Source organism: Scomber scombrus, chromosome 17, assembly GCF_963691925.1.
Source record: "Scomber scombrus chromosome 17, fScoSco1.1, whole genome shotgun sequence".
Lineage (NCBI taxonomy): Eukaryota > Metazoa > Chordata > Actinopteri > Scombriformes > Scombridae > Scomber > Scomber scombrus.
The window spans coordinates 644,035-664,034 of record NC_084986.1 but is presented as its reverse complement, the minus strand read 5'-3'; the positions used below and the strand labels follow the sequence as shown (position 1 = coordinate 664,034).

Here is a 20,000-nt window from a genome sequence, read left to right as displayed (position 1 = left end):
CGTCCTTCCTGTTCTGTCATTCTTTTCTTTTCTTTTCTCCTCCTCCATCTTTAACCCCCCCCCCCCCCTCATGTCTTCAATCTGAACAAGCAGAACAAAAATTATCTCATATTCTGAGTTTCCTGCTTCGTGTTGAGACTCGTTTTGACTCAACAATCAGTGTTTGTAATGTTTGTATCTGTGTTCAGAGATAGAGGAGAGATCAGGATGAGCAGAATAAATACGTTCAGACTGGTTTTAAAAGTAGCATCAGGTTTGTTAAAATGTATATTTAGTATTTTTGTTGGTTTTATGGGAGATAAATTCAGACTGAACTCAGCGGCTCCGCAGCAAGACATCATGGATGTCCGAGTTACGCCCAGTTCAATATAATCAATATATTAAAAAAAGATCAATAAGAGAAAACTGGATCAATGTGGAATTAAGGTTTTATTGTTTTAATAATTGTTTTATAAATGAATGAATGCAGAAAAAGACCTTAAACAGATCTTAAAAATTAGTTTTAAACGGCATCTTTTAATAGTCAGTATGAACAAGAGGAACGTGGGTCAGTAACTAATAAGTGTTGGTAAGATGATGAATTCATAAATCAGTTAAACTAGATTTAAAATGTACATTTAGTATTTTTGTTGGTTTTATATCATTTGAAATGACATTTGCACCATTTTTTACCAAAAGTAAGAAAATGCTCCTGAAAATGTTAAATGGTGTAACCACAAAAGAATGATAGATATTACATATTTTATCCTCCTAGAAAGAAAGAATGAAAGAAAGAAAGAAAGAAAGAAAGAAAGAAATCATCACTGTTTGTTTTTTGCTCTGCGATCTCCTCCTCTACTGCTCCTCCTTTTTTTCCTCGTCTCCTCCTCTTCTTCCTCGTCTCCTCATTTTATTCCTCGTCTCCTCCTCTTCTCGTCTGTCCAGCTGACAGGAAGTCACCTAGTTGTTTTGTGTCTCTGTGTCTTTTTGTCTCTTCCTGTCCTCCTCCTCTCCTCCTCCTCCTGTCCTCCTCCTGTCCTCCTCCTGTCCTCCTCCTGTCTTCCTCCTGTCTTCCTCCTCCGCGCCTCCTCCTCCCCTCCTCCTCTTCGTCCCTCTGAGGGAGGACAGTCTCAGCGCGTCGGTCGTCTCCTCCATGAAACGAGGCAAAAGTCTCAACGAGTGAGTCTCCTCTCCGTCCAATCAGAGCGCTCAGATCTGCTCACACTCAACTCTTTAAAAGTCACAAAAAACAGATTTTCAATATTTTTGATTAAATTCTGAAATAAAAATAAAAACATCACAGCTCAATCAAAGCGTCTGAACCTGCTGAGAGCAAAGCTGCTTTATAATAAATAAAGTCATAATTAAGATGATATTTGCAGGTTTGGAAGTTTTACTGTAAATGTCAGTTATATATAGTTATATTTATATATTTATATATTTACAGTCATAGTTCTCAGTGTGGACCTTTAAGTTTTAAAGTTTAGAAACAAACCTGAGTCAAACTTTGACTTCTCTGTTTTTCTCTCTTGTGCCTTTCTTCCTCCTTCACTTCCTCCTTCTCTTCCTCCTTCACCTCCTTCACTTCCTCCTCCCTCTCCTCCTCCTCTTCCTCCTCTTCTTCCTCTTCCTCCTCCTCCTTCACTTCCTCCTCCTCCTCTTCTTCCTTCACATCCTTCACTTCCTCCTCTTCCTCCTCTTCCTCCTTCTCTTCCTCCTTCACTTCCTCCTCTTCCTCAGTCTGTCTGCTCTGGCTGATGATGATGATCTTTCTGAACAGAGTCACAGCTCTGAGCTCAGGTGAGCTGCAGGTGTGTCTGTGAGGATTGACTGATTAGTGATTATTGATTATTGATTAATATTCAGAAGCTCAATGAACCAAACTAAATGTTCGTCCTCGGCTGAATGTTTGTGTTTGTATCTCAGGAAGATGGAAACGTCCGGAGCCAGAGAGAGTCCAGCAGGATCCCTGTCTGAGGGGCGAGGAGGAGGAGGAGGAAGTGAAGGAGGAGGAAGAGGAGCAGGAGGTGCAGGAGGAAGAGGAGGAGGAAGCATCAGCACATCAGATCTGAGCAGAAACGGTCAGTTTAATAATGTTTCTTTATATTAATGTTGATTTTATTTGGTGCTGATGTCAGAGCGGTTTTCTCTCTGCAGCATCGAACTCACGAGAAAAAGGATTCAAAGACTCGAAGACGCTGAACGAGAAAACTGGATCTCTGCATTTAGGTACGAAGCAAACCGTCAGCTTCAGTCTGAACCTGCGAATGTTTCACAGATTAAATCTTTAAATCTTTAAATGTTTGTTCTCACAGACGATGACGTTGAATATGACGACGACTTCAACAGGTGAGACTTTAACTGTTTGTTCTTCATCATCACAGGAAGCAGGTATTATACGGTTAGTGTCCATGTGGTTTATTTAAATTTAAAGGGTTAAAATGTGAGAATAAACGTATGAATAACTTGCACACATTCTTTTTTTGTGGACCCAGCATCAAATTTCTGCTTTTAATCCATTTAGAGAGAATATATTAGAGGATTATGGCAAAAATGTCTAAGTGGTGTAACCATAAAAACTTTACCAAATTTTATTTTACCTTTTTTACACCAGTATGTAGTACTGCATACTACACAGGCATGACTCAGAAGAACAAGCTTGCACTTTTTAATCATAGTGCGTTGTGTTAACTGATCGGCTGTGTTGTGTTTTACCGGCGCACAGCACGCCAACACACACCTGTGCATGTTTTATGAGAGTAAACTGTCTGTATGTTTTGCGCAAGGTGTCGGATGTATTCTGCAACGCTTGAGTACACTTGGGTCTCTGAGGTAATGTGAGTGCGGGCCAGCGGGGGACAGGGGAGGGGGGACATCCGTGCTTCAGCACGGTACGGAACAACTGGCCCTAGTGTGAGTGCGCCCTTAAATACACTGTAGGTGATAAAATATGTAATGGGTGACGTCACCCATTGGTTTGTGGACTGCTGCTCGGAGGCCAATAGTTTCGGATCTGAGCAGCGCCATCTTGAACATTTCAGGTGCATGCTGGGAAAAATAAAAACAGGGATTCTACTTATATGGGAATCAGGAGGAGCATGAGGCGCCCTCCTGAACCTGTGAACCAATCAACCTGTCAATCACCACGTAGCCACGCCCTAATGCATACCCTGCTTTATCGTCACATATAAAATCAGGGAGGCCAAAATGTCCCAAATGAACATCATACTGCATTGAAGAAGGCTTTAAACTAGCGATTGAGACCATAAACACATTTTGAAAACGTTTACTGAGGTTAGAAATCAAGTGAGAAGTTGAGAGAGAAGGACCGGAACTCCCCGCCTGGTTACACCATTTGACATTTTCAGGAGCATTCAGTCTTACTTTTGGTAAAAAAATGGTGAAAATGTCATTTCAAATGATATAAAACCAACAAAAATACTAAATGTACATTTTAACAAACCTGATGCTGCTTTTAAATCTAGTTTAACTGATTTATGAATTCATCATCTTACCAACACTTATTAGTTACTGAGCCTTATTCCTTCTGTTCATACTGACTATTAATAGATGTCTTCAAAATGCACATATGTTCATTTTGAAGACATCTATTAATAGTTCATCACTTAACAATCAAACATGATCATTGTAGAGAAATAAAGTCAAAGTGTTGTGATAATAACTCTTGTTTGTTGCAGTCATCGCTCCGACCTGTCGAGGAGCGAGCTGAGCATCGGCGAGGAGATCGAGGAAGTTTCCATCGAAGGACCCGATCACAGCGACAAGGTGAAGATAACAAACCTCCGTTTCACGTGTTTGATAACCAGAGATCACTGCACAATAAAATGTGTTTATGTTTATATTCTGCTTTTAATGAGCTGACGTTTGTCTTTCTGCAGTTTGACGATTCGACTCAGGACCTGAGCGTCTCTCAGCTGAGTCAAAGTCACGCCGACTACATGGAGGAAGTGTCCTGAAGCTCCCAGCATGCACCTCTCTGGTCCTGAAGCTCCCATCATGCACCTCTCTGGTCCTGAAGCTCCCATCATGCACCTCTCTGGTCCTGAAGCTCCCAGCATGCACCTCTCTGCGTTCAGCATTATTTAAGCGTGTAAAGTTTAAAATTTAAAAACAGAAAATAAAATGATTTGTATCCAGAAACAGGTTGTTTTTATTTTTTGGCCTCTTGCTCCTCCTGATGCCCATATAAGTAGAATCCATGTTTTTATTTTTCCCAGCATGCACCTGAAATTTTCAAGATGGCGCTGCTCAGATCCGATACTATTGGCCTCCGAGCAGCAGTCCACAAACCAATGGGTGACGTCACGGATGTTAAGTCCATTTCTTATATACAGTCTATGGTGTAAACAGGAAAACCGGTTCCAAATTAAGCACTGGACCAGAACCAGCACTGGAACTCCTTTGGTGTGAAAGGGGTCAGTGAGTCCATGTCTGGCTCATTCCTGCTTGATGTCGTCCATGCAGAGGAGGGGGCTGATGGTCGTATGATGGTTGATAGTGCTTCACCTTGGTTTATGCTTCACTTGATGGCAGAAGAAGAAGAAGCCTCCTTCTCCATGGGGAGTAATGGGTTGGGGTTAGGGTTTATCTTGCATATATGCTGTATATCAGCTGATTGGTCTCAGTTATGGTAGCAGTCATAGTGATAGTAGATCTGATCTAAGGCGTGGTAACTGTCTACGGAGGTGCTCAGTATCCAGCTTAGTCATGATTCTCAGTCTCAGCTCCTTGTGTTAACGGTCTCTGTGTTGTTGTTACTTTTTGGGGCTTGGTACCCAACCTCAGAGTGTGGGGGTGATGATGTTACCCCCGTTGTTCCTCATCAGTCTCTAGTTGTGATAGCAGCTTCGGTTTGTGGATGATACAACACTGAGCCAGTAGATGTTTGTTAGATGAAAGGTGGAAAGTATAGATGTGACCTCTCTGACTGGGTTAACTGGTAGAGTAGCATTCATGCCCTGCTCCACCAGTAGCCCAGTTCTCATCAGGTTGTCCTACATACCCCCCCCCCCCCCCCCCCCCCCCCCCCCACCCCACACACACACACACACACACACACACACACACATATATGTATATTTGGGGGCTGATGTGACTCAGGAAGTAGAGCGGTCATCCACCAATTGAAAGATTGGTGGTTTGATTCCCGGCTCCTCCAGAGGAAGACACATCCTCTTTGGGCAAGATACTTACGTTCTCTTTCTTCCTCACATCGTTCTGCTGCTCTGAGAGTTGACTAACTTCTCTCTGTGTTGCCTCCAGCTTCCTTCTCCATTGGGGGGGGTTAATGGTCTTAGTGGTTTATGGTGTTCATCTTCATCGACCACACTGATCTTCCTCCTGATGAGCAAGTTCCTGTCATCAGTGTGTGAATGAGACTTGTAGTGACTTGTCTAAAAGCTTTGAGATGTCTAACGGCTAGAAAGCTCTATATAAGTACAGTCTATTTACAGTGCATACTGATAAGGTAAGATAGACTTTATTTATTTAGTCCCCATGGTTGCATAGCAATATACACAATTACAACTACACAGAGACACACTGGTAGACAACACAAGACAGAGTTACATCACTTGCATGAAGCCAGTCGAATGATAATCAGACTTCATTGATCATGTACATTGTCCAGTTTATTGGGAACCCCCCCCCCCCCCCTCAGATGTCTGATGCTTTTAAGAAGTGACTGTTTGAAGGACTGAACACAAAAACAGGAAGCTGTACAGAAAGTGAGTAGACTTGGTGACGTGATGCTCTGCTGTGTTGTTTGGAGACCGAAAGTCTAAAATGTTTGTGAGCTTTTATCTGCAGTGATCTTTATGTTTATAGCATCATCAGAGTCTTTTATGTGGATTCAGTAAATGATTGTTTGAAAGCAGTCATGTGATCTGAGAGTGACATTTACAGTCAGGAAGACGAGCTGCTGGTAACAGAAACATCTTTATATTTAATGATCAGTAAAAGCAGAATGTGATCTGTGGTTCATAGTAAATGAGAGAAAAACAGGATCATTAGTTTAGTTTATAATGTTTATATTAAAAATATAGTTTTGGGGTATTCTGCTAAATGTTAATCTTAATGTGCCAATAAGAAGATTTATGCCTGTTTATGTTTGAATAAAAAGATTCATTTTATTTATTTAAGACTGACACAATTTCTGCAAACAAACATCATGAAACTAACTATGAGCTATTTAGAGACAGAGACACACAGGAGAGAGAGAGAGAGAGAGAGACACAGAGAGAGAGAGACAGAGAGAGAGAGAGACACAGAGAGAGACAGAGAGAGAGAGACAGAGACACAGAGAGAGAGACGGAGAGAGACACAGAGAGAGAGACACGGAGAGAGAGAGAGACACAGAGAGAGACAGAGAGAGAGAGGACAGAGACACAGAGAGAGAGAGAGACAGAGACACAGAGAGAGAGAGACAGAGAGAGAGAGAGACACACAGAGAGAGAGAGACAGAGAGAGAGAGACACAGAGAGAAACACAGAGAGAGACAGAGAGAGAGACGGAGAGAGACAGAGAGAGAGAGAGAGAGACACAGAGAGAGACAGAGAGAGAGAGAGAGAAGACAGAGAGAGAGAGAGAGAGACACAGAGAGAGAGAGAGAGAGAGAGAGACACAAAGAGAGAGAGAGACACGGAGAGAGAGAGAGACAGAGAGAGAGAGAGAGACACAGAGAGAGAGACACAGAGAGAGAGACACAGAGAGAGACACGGGAGAGAGAGAGAGAGACACAAAGAGAGAGAGAGACACGGAGAGAGAGAGAGACACAGAGAGAGAGACACAGATAGAGAGAGACAGAGAGAGTTTGAGGTTTACACACACACAAACACACTTCCCTCTTTACTCTGAGTGCTCAGCGTCTCTTTGGCCGTCTGCCATCTGAACGACGACGACAGGAAGCAGCTGCAGGTTCAAACTTCACATCTGTAAGTTCACATTTTTATTATTTAACCTTTTCTTCTTTTCTTTTGCTTCTTTTTTGTTGTTTTTCTCAGTCTGTCGTTACCTGTGTGTGTGTGTGTGGTGTGTGTGTGTCTGTGTGTGTGTGTCTGTGTGTGTGTGTGTGTGTGTGTGTGTGTGTGTCTGTGTGTGTGTGTCTGTGTGTGTCTGTGTGTGTGTGTGTGTGTGTGTGTGTGTGTTTGTGTGTGTGTGTGTGTGTGTGTGTGGTGTCTGTGTGTGTGTGTCTCTGCTGCTGCTTGTTAAATTCAATCATTAATTAAAGTTAGTCAAATTAATTTCAGAGAAACAGTTAAAGTTGGTTCTTCACTAATCCGATGAACCAAATGTGTCTTTAGTGGCTTAAAAACAGCAGTTTGCAGATAAAGAAGTGAATAAAAAGCCTTTACTTGACTTTCAGGGAGATTTTTAAGGTTTTTTTAAAAATCGGTGCGTAAATGTGAAGTTTAATAAATCAGCTTCCTTCTTCTCTTTTGGACTCATGCTGATTACATAACAGAGGAATTAGTAGTGATGTTCATACTGAGTGAATTAGTAATGATGCATCAACTATAGCTCACTTTATTATTAATAATAATAATAATATTAATAATAATAATGCATTTTAATTAAAGCCGCCTTTTAAATCACTCAGAGACACTTTACACACCAACAGAACATCAAACAGCATAAATCAGCATAAATGAGGAAGTTCGTGCAAAGATAAATAAATAAATATGAATATGATACAAAGTTCAATAATATAAGAGATTAACACGTTTCATGCATGAGAGACTGTGATGAGTTATGAAGCTGCGTAGTCACTCTGTAGTTCTCACGTTTCTGTAGGGAAGAAGGAAAAAAAGCAAGTTTCACTTCTTTTTATATTTTTAAAGGTGTTAAAAAAGAAATGTTTTGGTTTAGTGATGTGATGAGAAGCAGAAGCAGCAGATTATGAAACGTGTTCGTACGTGACTGTTAGATAACATCTGAGCCGCCGCCGAGAGTAAACCTGTGTTTCTGTTTCAGGATCAGTTTTTATCTGCGGGTCAAATATTTAAGTTAATGTTCGTCTGCAGTCAGAACTCTGATTTCTTTATTATCGAGGTGCTGTAATAATAATAATAAGCTAACAGTCATTAAATAATAATAATAATATTTATAAAGCATTTTGTGTTTCATACGGCAGGAATAAAATAATAAAAATTCAAAAATCTGAATAAAATGAGATCAAATAAAAAGAATAAATATCATGTTGAAGTTTTTTATTATAATTCCATATAAAATAAATTAAATCATAAAACCAAAACACATGTAATAATGATAATAATAATAAAAGTAAATAAATATCACAATAAAAATTAAAAGTGAACAAATGTCAGCTGCTGCAGAAACTGTAATAAATAATAAAAACATATTATTATTATTATTATTATTATTATTATTATTATTATGAGTAGTATTATAATAATATTATTATCATATTTAAAAGAACATTTACTGAATTTTTTATATTTTTTATATTATATATTTCTGTACTTTTACATTTTACACAACTGTTTTTATTTCTATTAAATGTTTATTATTAATAATAACAATGAAAAAAAATTGACACTTTTGTTCTTTACGTGCAGTTTGATGATAAAACTTGATTCGTAACACATTTATTTATTTATTTAATATTTAAAATAGCTTCAAGCCTAAATGAGAGTTTTTTCTGGCAGGAATTAAAGTAAAGAGGAAGTTTGAGTTTTTAAATACTGACAGTAAACATTTCAAATGAGCTCAGTGCTATCAGGAAGTTTCTATCATTGAGGAAGTCTTTAAATAAACAAAGCTAGTTTTACCTGTGAGACGAACAATCAGCTGATCACGTAACTCGCAGGTGAGTCAGCAGGTGAGTCATATGATCAGGTCTGAGCTGCTTGCTGTAGCGCCACCTGCAGGACGTTTCTCTGCTCACATCAAACAGGAAACAGACTTCAGATTAAAGTTCAGACTCTTAAAAATAGAAAACGTGAAGTTGAGACGACGAGAAGAAAACTGACGAGTTCGATTTATCTCAGCTGACATTTGAAATACGGGAAGTCGCAGAGGACAAACTGAGCAGCAGAAGTAACGAGCAGGAACACGAAGGGTTTGAGGAACTATATATATATATATATATATATATATATATATATATATATATATATAAAAGGCTCAGTAACTAATAAGTGTTGGTAAGATGATGAATTCATAAATCAGTTAAATTAGTTTTAAAAGCAGCATCAGGTTTGTTAAAATGTACATTTGGTATTTTTGTTGGTTTTATAGATAAATTCAGACTGAAATCAGCGGTTCCGCAGCAAGACATCATGGAGGTCCGTAGCAACAAGACATCATGGACGTCCGAGTTACGCCCAGTTCAATATAATTAATAAAAAAAGATCAATAAGGGAAAACTGGATCAATGTGGAATTAAGGTTTTATTGTTTTAATAATTGTTTTATAAATGGATGAATACAGAAAAAGACCTTAAACAGATCTTAAAAACTAGTTTTAAAAGCAGCATCAGGTTTGTTAAAATGTACATTTAGTATTTTTGTTGGTTTTATATCATTTGAAATGACATTTGCACCATTTTTTACCAAAAGTAAGACTGAATGCTCCTGAAAATGTCAAATGGTGTAACCACAAAAGAATGATACATATTACATATTTTATCACCTACAGTGTATTTAAGTGGACTTATACTAATAATGACTTCATTTAACCCTTTACATACTGTTCATAATCTGACTCATAATTAGTCTCTACACCAATTCACATTGATCAATTCTCCATCAGTCATTAATGAAGAGTGTATTCTATTTATTTATGGTGACAAAAGACATTTAAAATAACTATTTAATGATCCAGGAGAACATTTTAAAGAATATAAACAACACAGCAACATGTATGAATGATGTTTGAATTAAAAACATCAAATTTGGACATTTTCATTCACGAAAATGTGAATCAGCTACACAAAAATTTAAAAAATGATTTTATTTCCATTTTTGTATATTCAGGCTCACATTAGGAAAAGTCCACTTAGAGGAAATGACTATACAATGTTTCTAAAGCTCTTAAATGTAAAAATGGGTCAAATTTGACCCTGAACAGAATGTGAGGGGTTAATACATAGAGCAGGTCTAAACCGAACTCTTCAGGTTTCATTTAAAGAGACCCAACATTCCCACATGAGCAGCACTGACGGTGTAATCTGCATAAAAGAAGATAACGTATCGTCTTATATCTCGTTTGAAAATACGTTGATATGTTTTATAAACTCAATAAACAACAACAACAAAACGTCAGTAAAACTAAAGAAATGCTGATCGATTTTCGGAGGAACCCACCTGCCCCAAAACCCCCTTTCATTAATGGTACAGCTGTGGAGATTGTAAGCCAGTATAAGTACTTGGGCACGATCTTGGATGATAAACTGGCTTTTGAGGCCAACAGTGACTATATCTGCAAAAAAAGCCAATCAGAGACTGTTCTTCTTAAGGAAGCTGAGGGATTTTAATGTCGACAAATGTTTTATTCATCTTTTATTGAGTCGATTTTAACTTTATTGAGTTAATTTTTAACTTTAATAAAAATCGGCTGGGAAGTATCGTTAAACTTTGCCAAAACATCACTGGCACTAGCTTGCAGCAGCTTGACAGTGTTTATCAAGCAAGAGCCATTCAGAGGGCAAAGGTCATCTTGGCAGACCCACATCAGTCTCTCTATGTTGAGGTTTACCTTTTCTAAGAGACCAAATCAAACATACATCAGATCATTTGTTCCGTCTGCTGTAGGGTTTCTAAATAAGCTTTAGGCTGGTGTTCCTGTACTCTGCATCCATGGTCATGATAACTCACCTGATGACATTTATTATTTATCTATATTTATGTTTCTATGTATTGTACTTTGTTTGTTTTTTGGGGGTTTTTTTATGGTGTGAATTTGGTCGTCGACTGCTGTTGCAAATCAAATTGCCCCTCGGGGACAATAAAGACTTTCTATCTATCTATCTATCTATCTATCTATCTATCTATCTATCTATCTATCTATCTATCTATCTATCTATCTATCTATCTATCTATCTATCTATCTATCTATCTATCTATATGAGAGACTGTAGAGACACTAATTAGACTTTGGCATTTATATATATTTACATATTAATAATAATGTAATAATGTCACCACTGTCAGATTCATCAATCAGTGAATCTTTGTCTGATGAGTTCTCAGATGTAGGAACTACGTCAGCTCATGTCTGATGAACTTTATTTAAATTCAATAAAAAGCTTCTGATATCAAACACAACATGGAAATCTTCAGTAGTTTTCTGGCTGTGACTCGATGAATGATGGAGGAGTGAAGTTTCATCTGAGAACAGTCTGTCTTGTGTCTGATCGACCAGAAAGAGCAGAAACCGCAGATCATACATAAACTGGGTCACTCTACGTTTCAGCTGAACTGACCTGATTCTCTGCAAACTTCCTCTCTGCTTTCACACCTGAGCAGAAACACTACATCAACATCAATTGACCACAATCTGGAACAAATTTTAAAAAAAACCTCCCATCACACGATTTACCAAACACAGCAACATCTGTGCCACTTTCATATAATTTAAATATGAACGGGGAATCATTTAATCATTTGATCATTTGGCATCAGACTGAATGAAACTGAGAGAAAGTCAAAGTGAGAAACACACATTTCTGTTCTGAGTTCACATCTTTAACCATTTATGACTTTTATATTTCAAATAATAAAATGTCCTGCTGTTAACAGCAGCTGCTCAACATAAACACATACAGTCTGAACTGAATTGTAACTCATAAAAACAGAAAACCTGAAGCTCTGTTTGTTTAATCTTTATTTGAAGTGATGCAAGCATGAATCTTTCTGTTTATCTTTATTCATGGAGAGAAAACATCTCAATTACGACTCAGCATCGATTAAAACACTATGATACCAGAACTAAACCAACACCTTTAAACTGAAACCAGCATTAACTCCTCCACATTTACATTATTTGATTTTTGCACCAACGCATTTTGAAACTCTTCATATTATTGATATTTATGAATCCATGCACACTACTGTGGATTGGCTGTGAGTAAGTGTAAGCGATAGTCACAAAGTGCAAAAAGGATCGATTGACGGGAGACGTTTAGATATTATTTGGTATCGATTTATTATTTATTGGACCGATCCTGCAGGAGATGATTGTGTTTAACAGAAAGTGACCCGTACCAGCAGATAAAAGAGAACGCAAGAACAGATTCAATAAAACAGTTTCATAAAAGTGGTGTCGACATTAAAACTGTGAAGCTTGCTATAAAAGTGGGTTAAAGTTACGCTGATGTGCTTTTATACACACAGCATCAACTTCGGGTTCAAAGCACAGTCTGAAGTTTTACAAGAAGAGAAATGTTTCAGTATAAAATACTTGAAAACGACTTAATAAATGAACATATTGAGGAAACATTCAGAGACACATGATGTTTTTTACTCTCTTTAAAAGCTGCTGCCAGTTTATCAGAGTCAGGACTGAAACCCAGAACCTCTCCAGTCTCGGTTCTTCCTAAAACATCACTGCTTTGGTCTTTGCTTCAGAGCTGCTGCGTTTCGTAGCAACATTCACAGTAAACTGACTCCAGAAACCTTCTGTCTGTCCTGTGTTCACAGTAGAAGCAGAGGAAGATGAATTCGACAGACCAGGAAACTGACCTTTACGACTACTACAATTACGATAACAGCACTGACATACCTGGACCTTGTTCTAACCAGAATAACCAAAGTTTGCAGAAGGTGATCGGCCCATATGTCCACTCCATCATCTGCATCCTGGGCTTCGTAGGTAACAGCCTGGTGATCGTCACCTACGCCTGCTACAAGAGGGCCAAGTCCATGACCGATGTGTACCTGCTCAACGTCGCCATCGCCGACCTGCTGTTCGTAGTGGCGCTGCCTCTCATCGTCTACAACGAGCTGACGTCGTGGTCGATGGGGCCGGCGGCCTGCAAGCTGCTGCGCGGCAGCTACAGTGTGAATCTGTACAGCGGCATGCTGCTGCTCGCCTGCATCAGCACCGACCGCTACATCGCCATCGTCCAGGCTCGACGCAGCTTCCGGCTGCGCTCGCTGCCCTACAGCCGCGTCATCTGCACCATCGTCTGGACCTTTGCTCTGCTGCTGTCCTTTCCCAGCTTCTACTACTACCACTGGTACACGCCGTCGCACACCATTAACAAATACATAAACGAGACAGACCTGAATATTACTCACCATGTTGAGTATGTCTGCGAGTTCCGGTTCGAGGACAGAGAAACGGCCTGGACGATGAAGATGGTCGTCCCCAGCATCCAGCTGGCCATAGGCTTCTTCCTGCCACTGCTCATCATGATCTTCTGCTACAGCTGCATCATCGGCACCCTGCTGAAAGCCAGAAACTTCCAGCGGCACAAAGCGGTGCGGGTGGTGCTGGTCGTGGTGGCGGTGTTCATCGTCTGCCACCTGCCCTACAACGTAGCGCTACTCTACGACACCGCCAACATGTTCAAGGAGCAGTCGTGTGAAGCGGCGGACGCCGTGCAGGTGGCCAACACGGTGACGCAGACCATCGCCTACCTGCACTGCTGCCTGAACCCGGTGCTGTACGCCTTCATCGGGGTGAAGTTCAGGAACCACTTCAGGAGGATCGTCCAGGACCTGTGGTGTCTGGGTAAGAAGTACATCGCTCCGCGCCGCTTCTCCAGAGTCACTTCTGACATGTACATGTCCTCACGCCGCTCGGTGGACGGATCCAGTGAGAAAGGCTCGTCTTTCACCATGTGAGGATGCCCGGAGGATCCATCTGTGGACCAAAGAATCATTCGACTTTTAAACTTAACTCCAACACACCCAAACTAGCTCAGAGCTGATCCTGAGACTCCAGTCTGTACGTCACTGTGTAATAAGGTCAGGACCCTCAGCAGCATCGAAAAGGTTAAAAATTAGACAAAACATCTGCTGCACCATGTTCATATTTCTTTTTTTTTTAAATCTTTTTTTTATTGTACGTAGAGAAAGATGTTTTTAAATAACATCAACAAAAGTTTTTAACCCTCCTGTTGTCCTCGAGTCAAGGAAGGAAGGGAGGGAGGAAGACAGAAGGAAAGGAGGAAGGAAGGGAGAGAGAAAGGAAAAGAGGAAAGGAGGAAAGAAGGACAGAGGAAAGATGGAAGGAAGGAAAGAAAGAGAGAAGGAGGAAGGAAAAGAGGAAGGAAGGAAGGAAGGACGGAGGGAGGGAGAAAGGAAAAGAGGAAGGAAGGACGGAGGGAGAAAGGAAAAGAGGAAGGAAGGAAGGTAGGTAGGGGGGAGGAAAGAAAGAGAGAAGGAGGAAGGGAGGAAGGAAGGACAGAAGGAAGGAAGAAAGGGGGATGGAGGAAGGAAAGAATGAAGGGAGGAAGGAAGGAAGGAACAGTCAAAACAGACGAGGTCAATTTGACCCGGGAGGACGACACGAAGACGACAGAATGTAAACAAGTTTATAAAAGTTTTGAACCTGACAGTAAATCATCAGGAAGTGTTGAGTCGTTAGTTTCAGACGGACAGCTGAGTGTCGTCTGCATCCAAGTTTAACGATATATTAAAACAACACATAAAAAGCTCAGTGGTGGAATATAAACAGAGTAAAACATCATTGAGACGCTGCAGAGTCAGGTGATAAAAAAACTGTTCAAAAGAAAACTGACTGATGTTGAATTCATATCAAATGTTTGTCCGTGTGCCGCCTACGAAGTTCAGATATTACTAAAAGGTTTTTTTCCTGATAAGTTTTAGAGTTTTGACAGCAGACGTATTGTAGTTGAGATGAACTCGTGTGACTCGGCTCACAGACGATCTGCAGGATTAAAAACTGGAACTTTTCCCCTCAGAGGTTTTTACTGAATGAGTTCAGACCAGCCGATCGATTTTGGATTCAAGTTACATTTAAACTCTGTGTGACCTCGGCTGTAAGATCCTCTGCGAGCCTCCGCTCTTTTTTTAATGTTTGAACCTTCAGTAAGACTTTATAATCACAGCTAATTAATATTTAACTAATGAACGACTCACAATGATTTAATGCACAAAGTAATGCAGGATGTAACACGATGTCCTGACTTTATGTGACTAATTTACATTTAATTGATCATAGTTAATAAATGTTAATTCAGTTATTTCATACATTTATTGATATGTGACTAAATTACATAAAATATCATTATTATTATTATTATTATTATTATTATTATTATTATTTCTATGAGAATAAACACAACAGTCATTTTTCACATATTCAGTTTTAAAGTTGCTTAACTAAATTAAACGACAGAAATAAGAAGTTATATTTTTATCAGAAGCTGAAAAAAACACAAAATCACATAAAGTTATAATAACTTAATCATTGTATTAACAGTGAGCAGCAGAAGTCATGTTACATTATTAATTTATACATTAAATCATGAGTCATGCATCAGGTAATTATTATGTGATTTGTATTGATTATAAAGTCTCTGAAGATTATTCTGTAATATTTTGCTGTTGCTTCTTTAGATTTATTGTTTTATATGTTTAAAACCATGAATGTAATATTATGAACAGGTTTACTGCTTTTTGGATTTGAAATGTAAAAGAATAAATGTTTAAAAATGTTAAAAAAGTTAAACTGCTGTAATTCTGTGACTGAACACCAGAGGGCGCCACACACCTGTTTTTACTTGGAGCCAAAGATATTGATTTAAGGAAGATGTCTCACTCTGTGGTTCTGATCAACTGATCAATAATCCCGACCAAATATTAGTTTGAACTCTTCCCGCTGAATTTAAAGATGAAGCCGGTTTTAAAGCAAAAGATTAAAAACTAATATTAAGTTTAAGCTATTTTATTTAAGTCTTGCTGATACTTTTACTTTAAAACAGCAGCTTTCAAACTTATCAAAATCTTCATTTCCTAAATAATTATCCATAACAATAATAGTAATAATAATAATAATGATTAATATAATTACTTTAAAATGCCAACTTCTTCAGTCAGAGACACTTTACAACATAAAATATATAAAATTATTATCAGAAAGTGAAATAAAGACAGAACGAGTCTGAAGACTGCAGGACGATAGTATTTATTTAATCAGTGAGACTTAAATGTTTTAATCTTTAGTTTTAGTGAAAGTTCAGTTCACATTTTAAACCAGCAGAGGTTCCTCCTGTTCATACTGACTATTGATTAAAGTAGCTGATCAGCTTCTATTGAGCTTCATCAGTCTGAGTTAGTTTATCAATGATATCTGACACATTTACAGTGTTTTTAGCATCAGATTCCCTCTTAGTGTTTCCTGTTGAGCTGTGGTGTAACCATAGTAACACAAAGACTTTGCTACTAAAAACACTGAAGATGAAGATTTACTCTCCTCCTTTCTTTCTTTCTTTCTTTCTTTTTTTCTTTCTTTCTTTCTTTCTTTATTTCTTTATTTCTTTCTTTCTTTGTCTTCTTCCTCTATTTTTCTTTCTTTCTTTCTTTCTCTCCTACTTCTTGTGTCTTTCTCTTCTTTCTTCTTTCTTTCTTTCCTCGTCTTCCTCCTCCTACTTCTTGTCCTTTCTTTCTCTTTTTCCTCCTTTTTTTCTCCTGCTTCTCTTCTTCCTCCTTACTCTCCTTTTTCTTTCAGTATGAACAGGAGGAATCATTACAGTAAACATGATGAAGGGATCTTCTAATGGTCAGTATGAACAGGAGGAATCATTACAGTAAACATGATGAAGGGATCTTCTAATGGTCAGTATGAACAGGAGGAATCATTACAGTAAACATGATGAAGGGATCTTCTAATGGTCAGTATGAACAGGAGGAATCATTACAGTAAACATGATGAAGGGATCTTCTGATGGTCAGTATGAACAGGAGGAATCATTACAGTAAACATGATGAAGGGATCTTCTAATGGTCAGTATGAACAGGAGGAATCATTACAGTAAACATGATGAAGGGATCTTCTAATGGTCAGTATGAACAGGAGGAATCATTACAGTAAACATGATGAAGGGATCTTCTAATGGTCAGTATGAACAGGAGGAATCATTACAGTAAACATGATGAAGGATCTTCTAATGGTCAGTATGAACAGGAGGAATCATTACAGTAAACATGATGAAGGGATCTTCTAATGGTCAGTATGAACAGGAGGAATCATTACAGTAAACATGATGAAGGGATCTTCTAATGGTCAGTATGAACAGGAGGAATCATTACAGCTGTTGCTTTAAGACTCAGTTGAAATCTTTAATTGCACAGTTTCTGTCGTTGAGCGTTGAGCAACAGAAGCATCCTGCTGCAGTTTGTTAGCTCAGAGGAAGGAAACAGTTTTTCAACGTCTCTGCAGAGTTTCATTCTAAACATCCTGACGTTGCATTAATGTGTAACTTTAAAATGAGTGCACGAATAAAGCAGCAAACATTCATACTGTAGAAGAACCTGAATAAGGCTCAGTGATTAATAAGTGTTGGTAAGATGATGAATTCATAAATCAGTTAAACTAGTTTTAAAAGCAGCATCAGGTTTGTTAAAATGTACATTTAGTATTTTTGTTGGTTTTATAGATAAATTCAGACTGAACTCAGCGGCTCTGTAGCAGCAAGACATCATGGACGTCCGAGTTACGCCCAGCTCAATATAATCAATATATTAAAAAAAGATCAATAAGAGAAAACTGATCAATGTGGAATTAAGGTTTTATTGTTTTAATAATTGTTTTATAAATGGATGAATGCAGAAAAAGACCTTAAACAGATCTTAAAAACTAGTTTTAAACGGCATCTTTTATTAGTCAGTATGAACAAGAGGAACGTGGGTCAGTGATAATAAGTGTTGGTAAGATGATGAATTCATAAATCAGTTAAACTAGATTTAAAATGTACATTTAGTATTTTTGTTGGTTTTATATAATTTGAAATGACATTTGCACCATTTTTTACCAAAAGTAAGACTGAATGCTCCTGAAAATGTCAAATGGTGTAACCACAAAAGAATGATACATATTACATATTTTATCACCTACAGTGTATTTAAGTGGACTTATACTAATAATGACTTCATTTAACCTTCCTGTCGTCCTCCCGGGTCAAATTTACCCCGCCTGTCTTGACTGTTCCTTCTTTCCTCCTGTCCTTCCTCCATCCCCCTTTTTTCCTTCCTTCTGTCCTTCTTTCCTTCCCTCCTTCCTTCCTTCCTTCCTTCCTTCCTTTCCTTCCTTCCTCCCTTCCTTTTTTCCTCCCTCCTTCTCTCTTTCTTTCCTCCCCCTTCCTTCCTCCCTTCCTCTTTCCTCTGTCCTTCTTCCCTTCCTTCCTCTCTTCCTCTTTACCTTTCTCCCTCCCTCCCTCTTACCTTCATTCTTTCTTTCCTTCTTTCCTCCGTCCTTCCTTCCTCCCTTACTTCTTTCCTTTCCTTCCTTCCTCCCTCCCTCCATCCCTCCCTCTATCCCTCCTTCTCTCTTTCTTTCCTCCCCCTCCCTTCCTTCTTTCCTCTGTCCTTCTTTCATCCCTCCCTCCTAACTACCTTCCTTCCTTCCTTCCTTCCTCCCTTCCTTCTTTCTTTTCCTCCCTTTCTTCCTTCCTCCCTCCTTTCCTTCCTTCTTCCTTCCTCCCTTCCTTTTTCCTTCCTTCTTCCTCCCTTCCTTCCTTCCTCCCTCCTTTCCTTCCTTCCTCCTTTCCTTCCCTCTTCCTCCCTTCCTTCCTTGACTCGAGGACAACAGGAAGGTTAAAACATGTAAATGTTTCCTGATCTCCATGGTAACCAGAGTAAATGTAATATTTAGAACAATTGTATTCCATTAGCTTTATTTAATATAAAGTTATAATGTAAGATCATGCCAAACTAGTTGATATGGTGTTTTATTGACAATTTACTGTTTTTAAGCAAGTTGAATTATTTGGTACAAAGTTTTTATGGTTACACCACTTAGACATTTTTGCCATAATCCTCTAACATATTCTCTCTAAATGGATTAAAAGCAGAAATTTGATGCTGGGTCCACAAAAAAAGAATGTGTGAAGTTATTCATACGTTTATTTTCTACATTTTAACCCTTTAAATTTAAACTAAACCACATGGACACTAACAAACATCATTGACCCTTAAAGAAACAACATGAAGGCAGATTGAAGAAGCAACTCAAAGATAATTTCTCCACATCACAACTTCATGTTCTTTTTTATGTGCTCAAATTTTATCATATCAGGAAAACAATGTGTGTGAAAAGTAAGAAAACAAAAAAAGTTGCTGAAAGTTAATTAAAGCTTCAAAGATGAGCTGCGATGAAAAGAGAAGTGACACCAGAGGAGGACCTCACAGTCCATTTAGCTGTTCTGGAGCTTTTGATTGGATCACATGGTCTTCATCATCATCTTCATCATCATCATCATCATCATCATTGTGGATCTGAAACTCTGCAGCTTTAAAATTGGTGAATAAAAAGTGAAAGTATGTGACTAATTAATAATCTGCTCACATATGGAGGTCAGCCTGCAGGGTGTGTGTGTGTGTGTGTGTGTGCGTGTGTGTGTGTGTGTGTGTGTGTGTGTGTGTGTGTGTGTGTGTCACTGCAGATGAAATATGAATGAGTCTCTGTTCACTGTGCTACTTTCAGATCATAAACAGTCGACGGTTCAATCACATTAAGACTCAAACACTGAAGCTCTGTTTAACACACACACACACACACACACACACACACACACACACACACACACACACACACACACACACACACACACACACAGTTGATCTACTAACAGGCACTGTGTGAGTCTCTGAGCTCTCTGTGTCTCTGATATTAAACAGCTGCATTATTTTCATCCTCATTTAATTTGTTCATTATTTTCTTGATCATTAAATTAATTATTTAGAGTAAAAATGTGATAAAAAGTGTAAAATGTAAATCACAGTCTGACTTTAATCTGAACAACAGTTACAAACACGAACATGTTGAGTTCACTGTCACAGAAAACTAGAAAA

At 38.6% G+C, this 20,000-nt stretch overlaps 2 protein-coding genes across 2 annotated transcripts in view; both read left to right on the top strand.

The window, feature by feature from the left end:
* Nucleotides 1-20,000, top strand: part of LOC133997984 (pleckstrin homology domain-containing family G member 3-like) — a 378,673-nt gene that overhangs the window by 15,178 nt on the left and 343,495 nt on the right. The window contains exons 14-15 of the mRNA XM_062437724.1: nt 1,720-1,779; nt 1,906-2,006. Coding sequence (XP_062293708.1) covers nt 1,720-1,779; nt 1,906-2,006 — 161 coding nt within the window. The remainder of the gene's footprint in view (nt 1-1,719; nt 1,780-1,905; nt 2,007-20,000) is intronic.
* Nucleotides 12,675-13,976, top strand: ccr6a (chemokine (C-C motif) receptor 6a). Its single transcript, XM_062437357.1, has one exon. The coding sequence runs from the start codon at nt 12,675-12,677 to the stop codon at nt 13,806-13,808; it is 1,134 nt and encodes a 377-aa protein (XP_062293341.1). The 3' UTR covers nt 13,809-13,976.

Bases quoted from the DNA above. Each gene is read 5' to 3' on its own strand.
- ccr6a (XM_062437357.1), top strand. From the start codon at position 12,675: ATGAATTCGACAGACCAGGAAACTGACCTTTACGACTACTACAATTAC.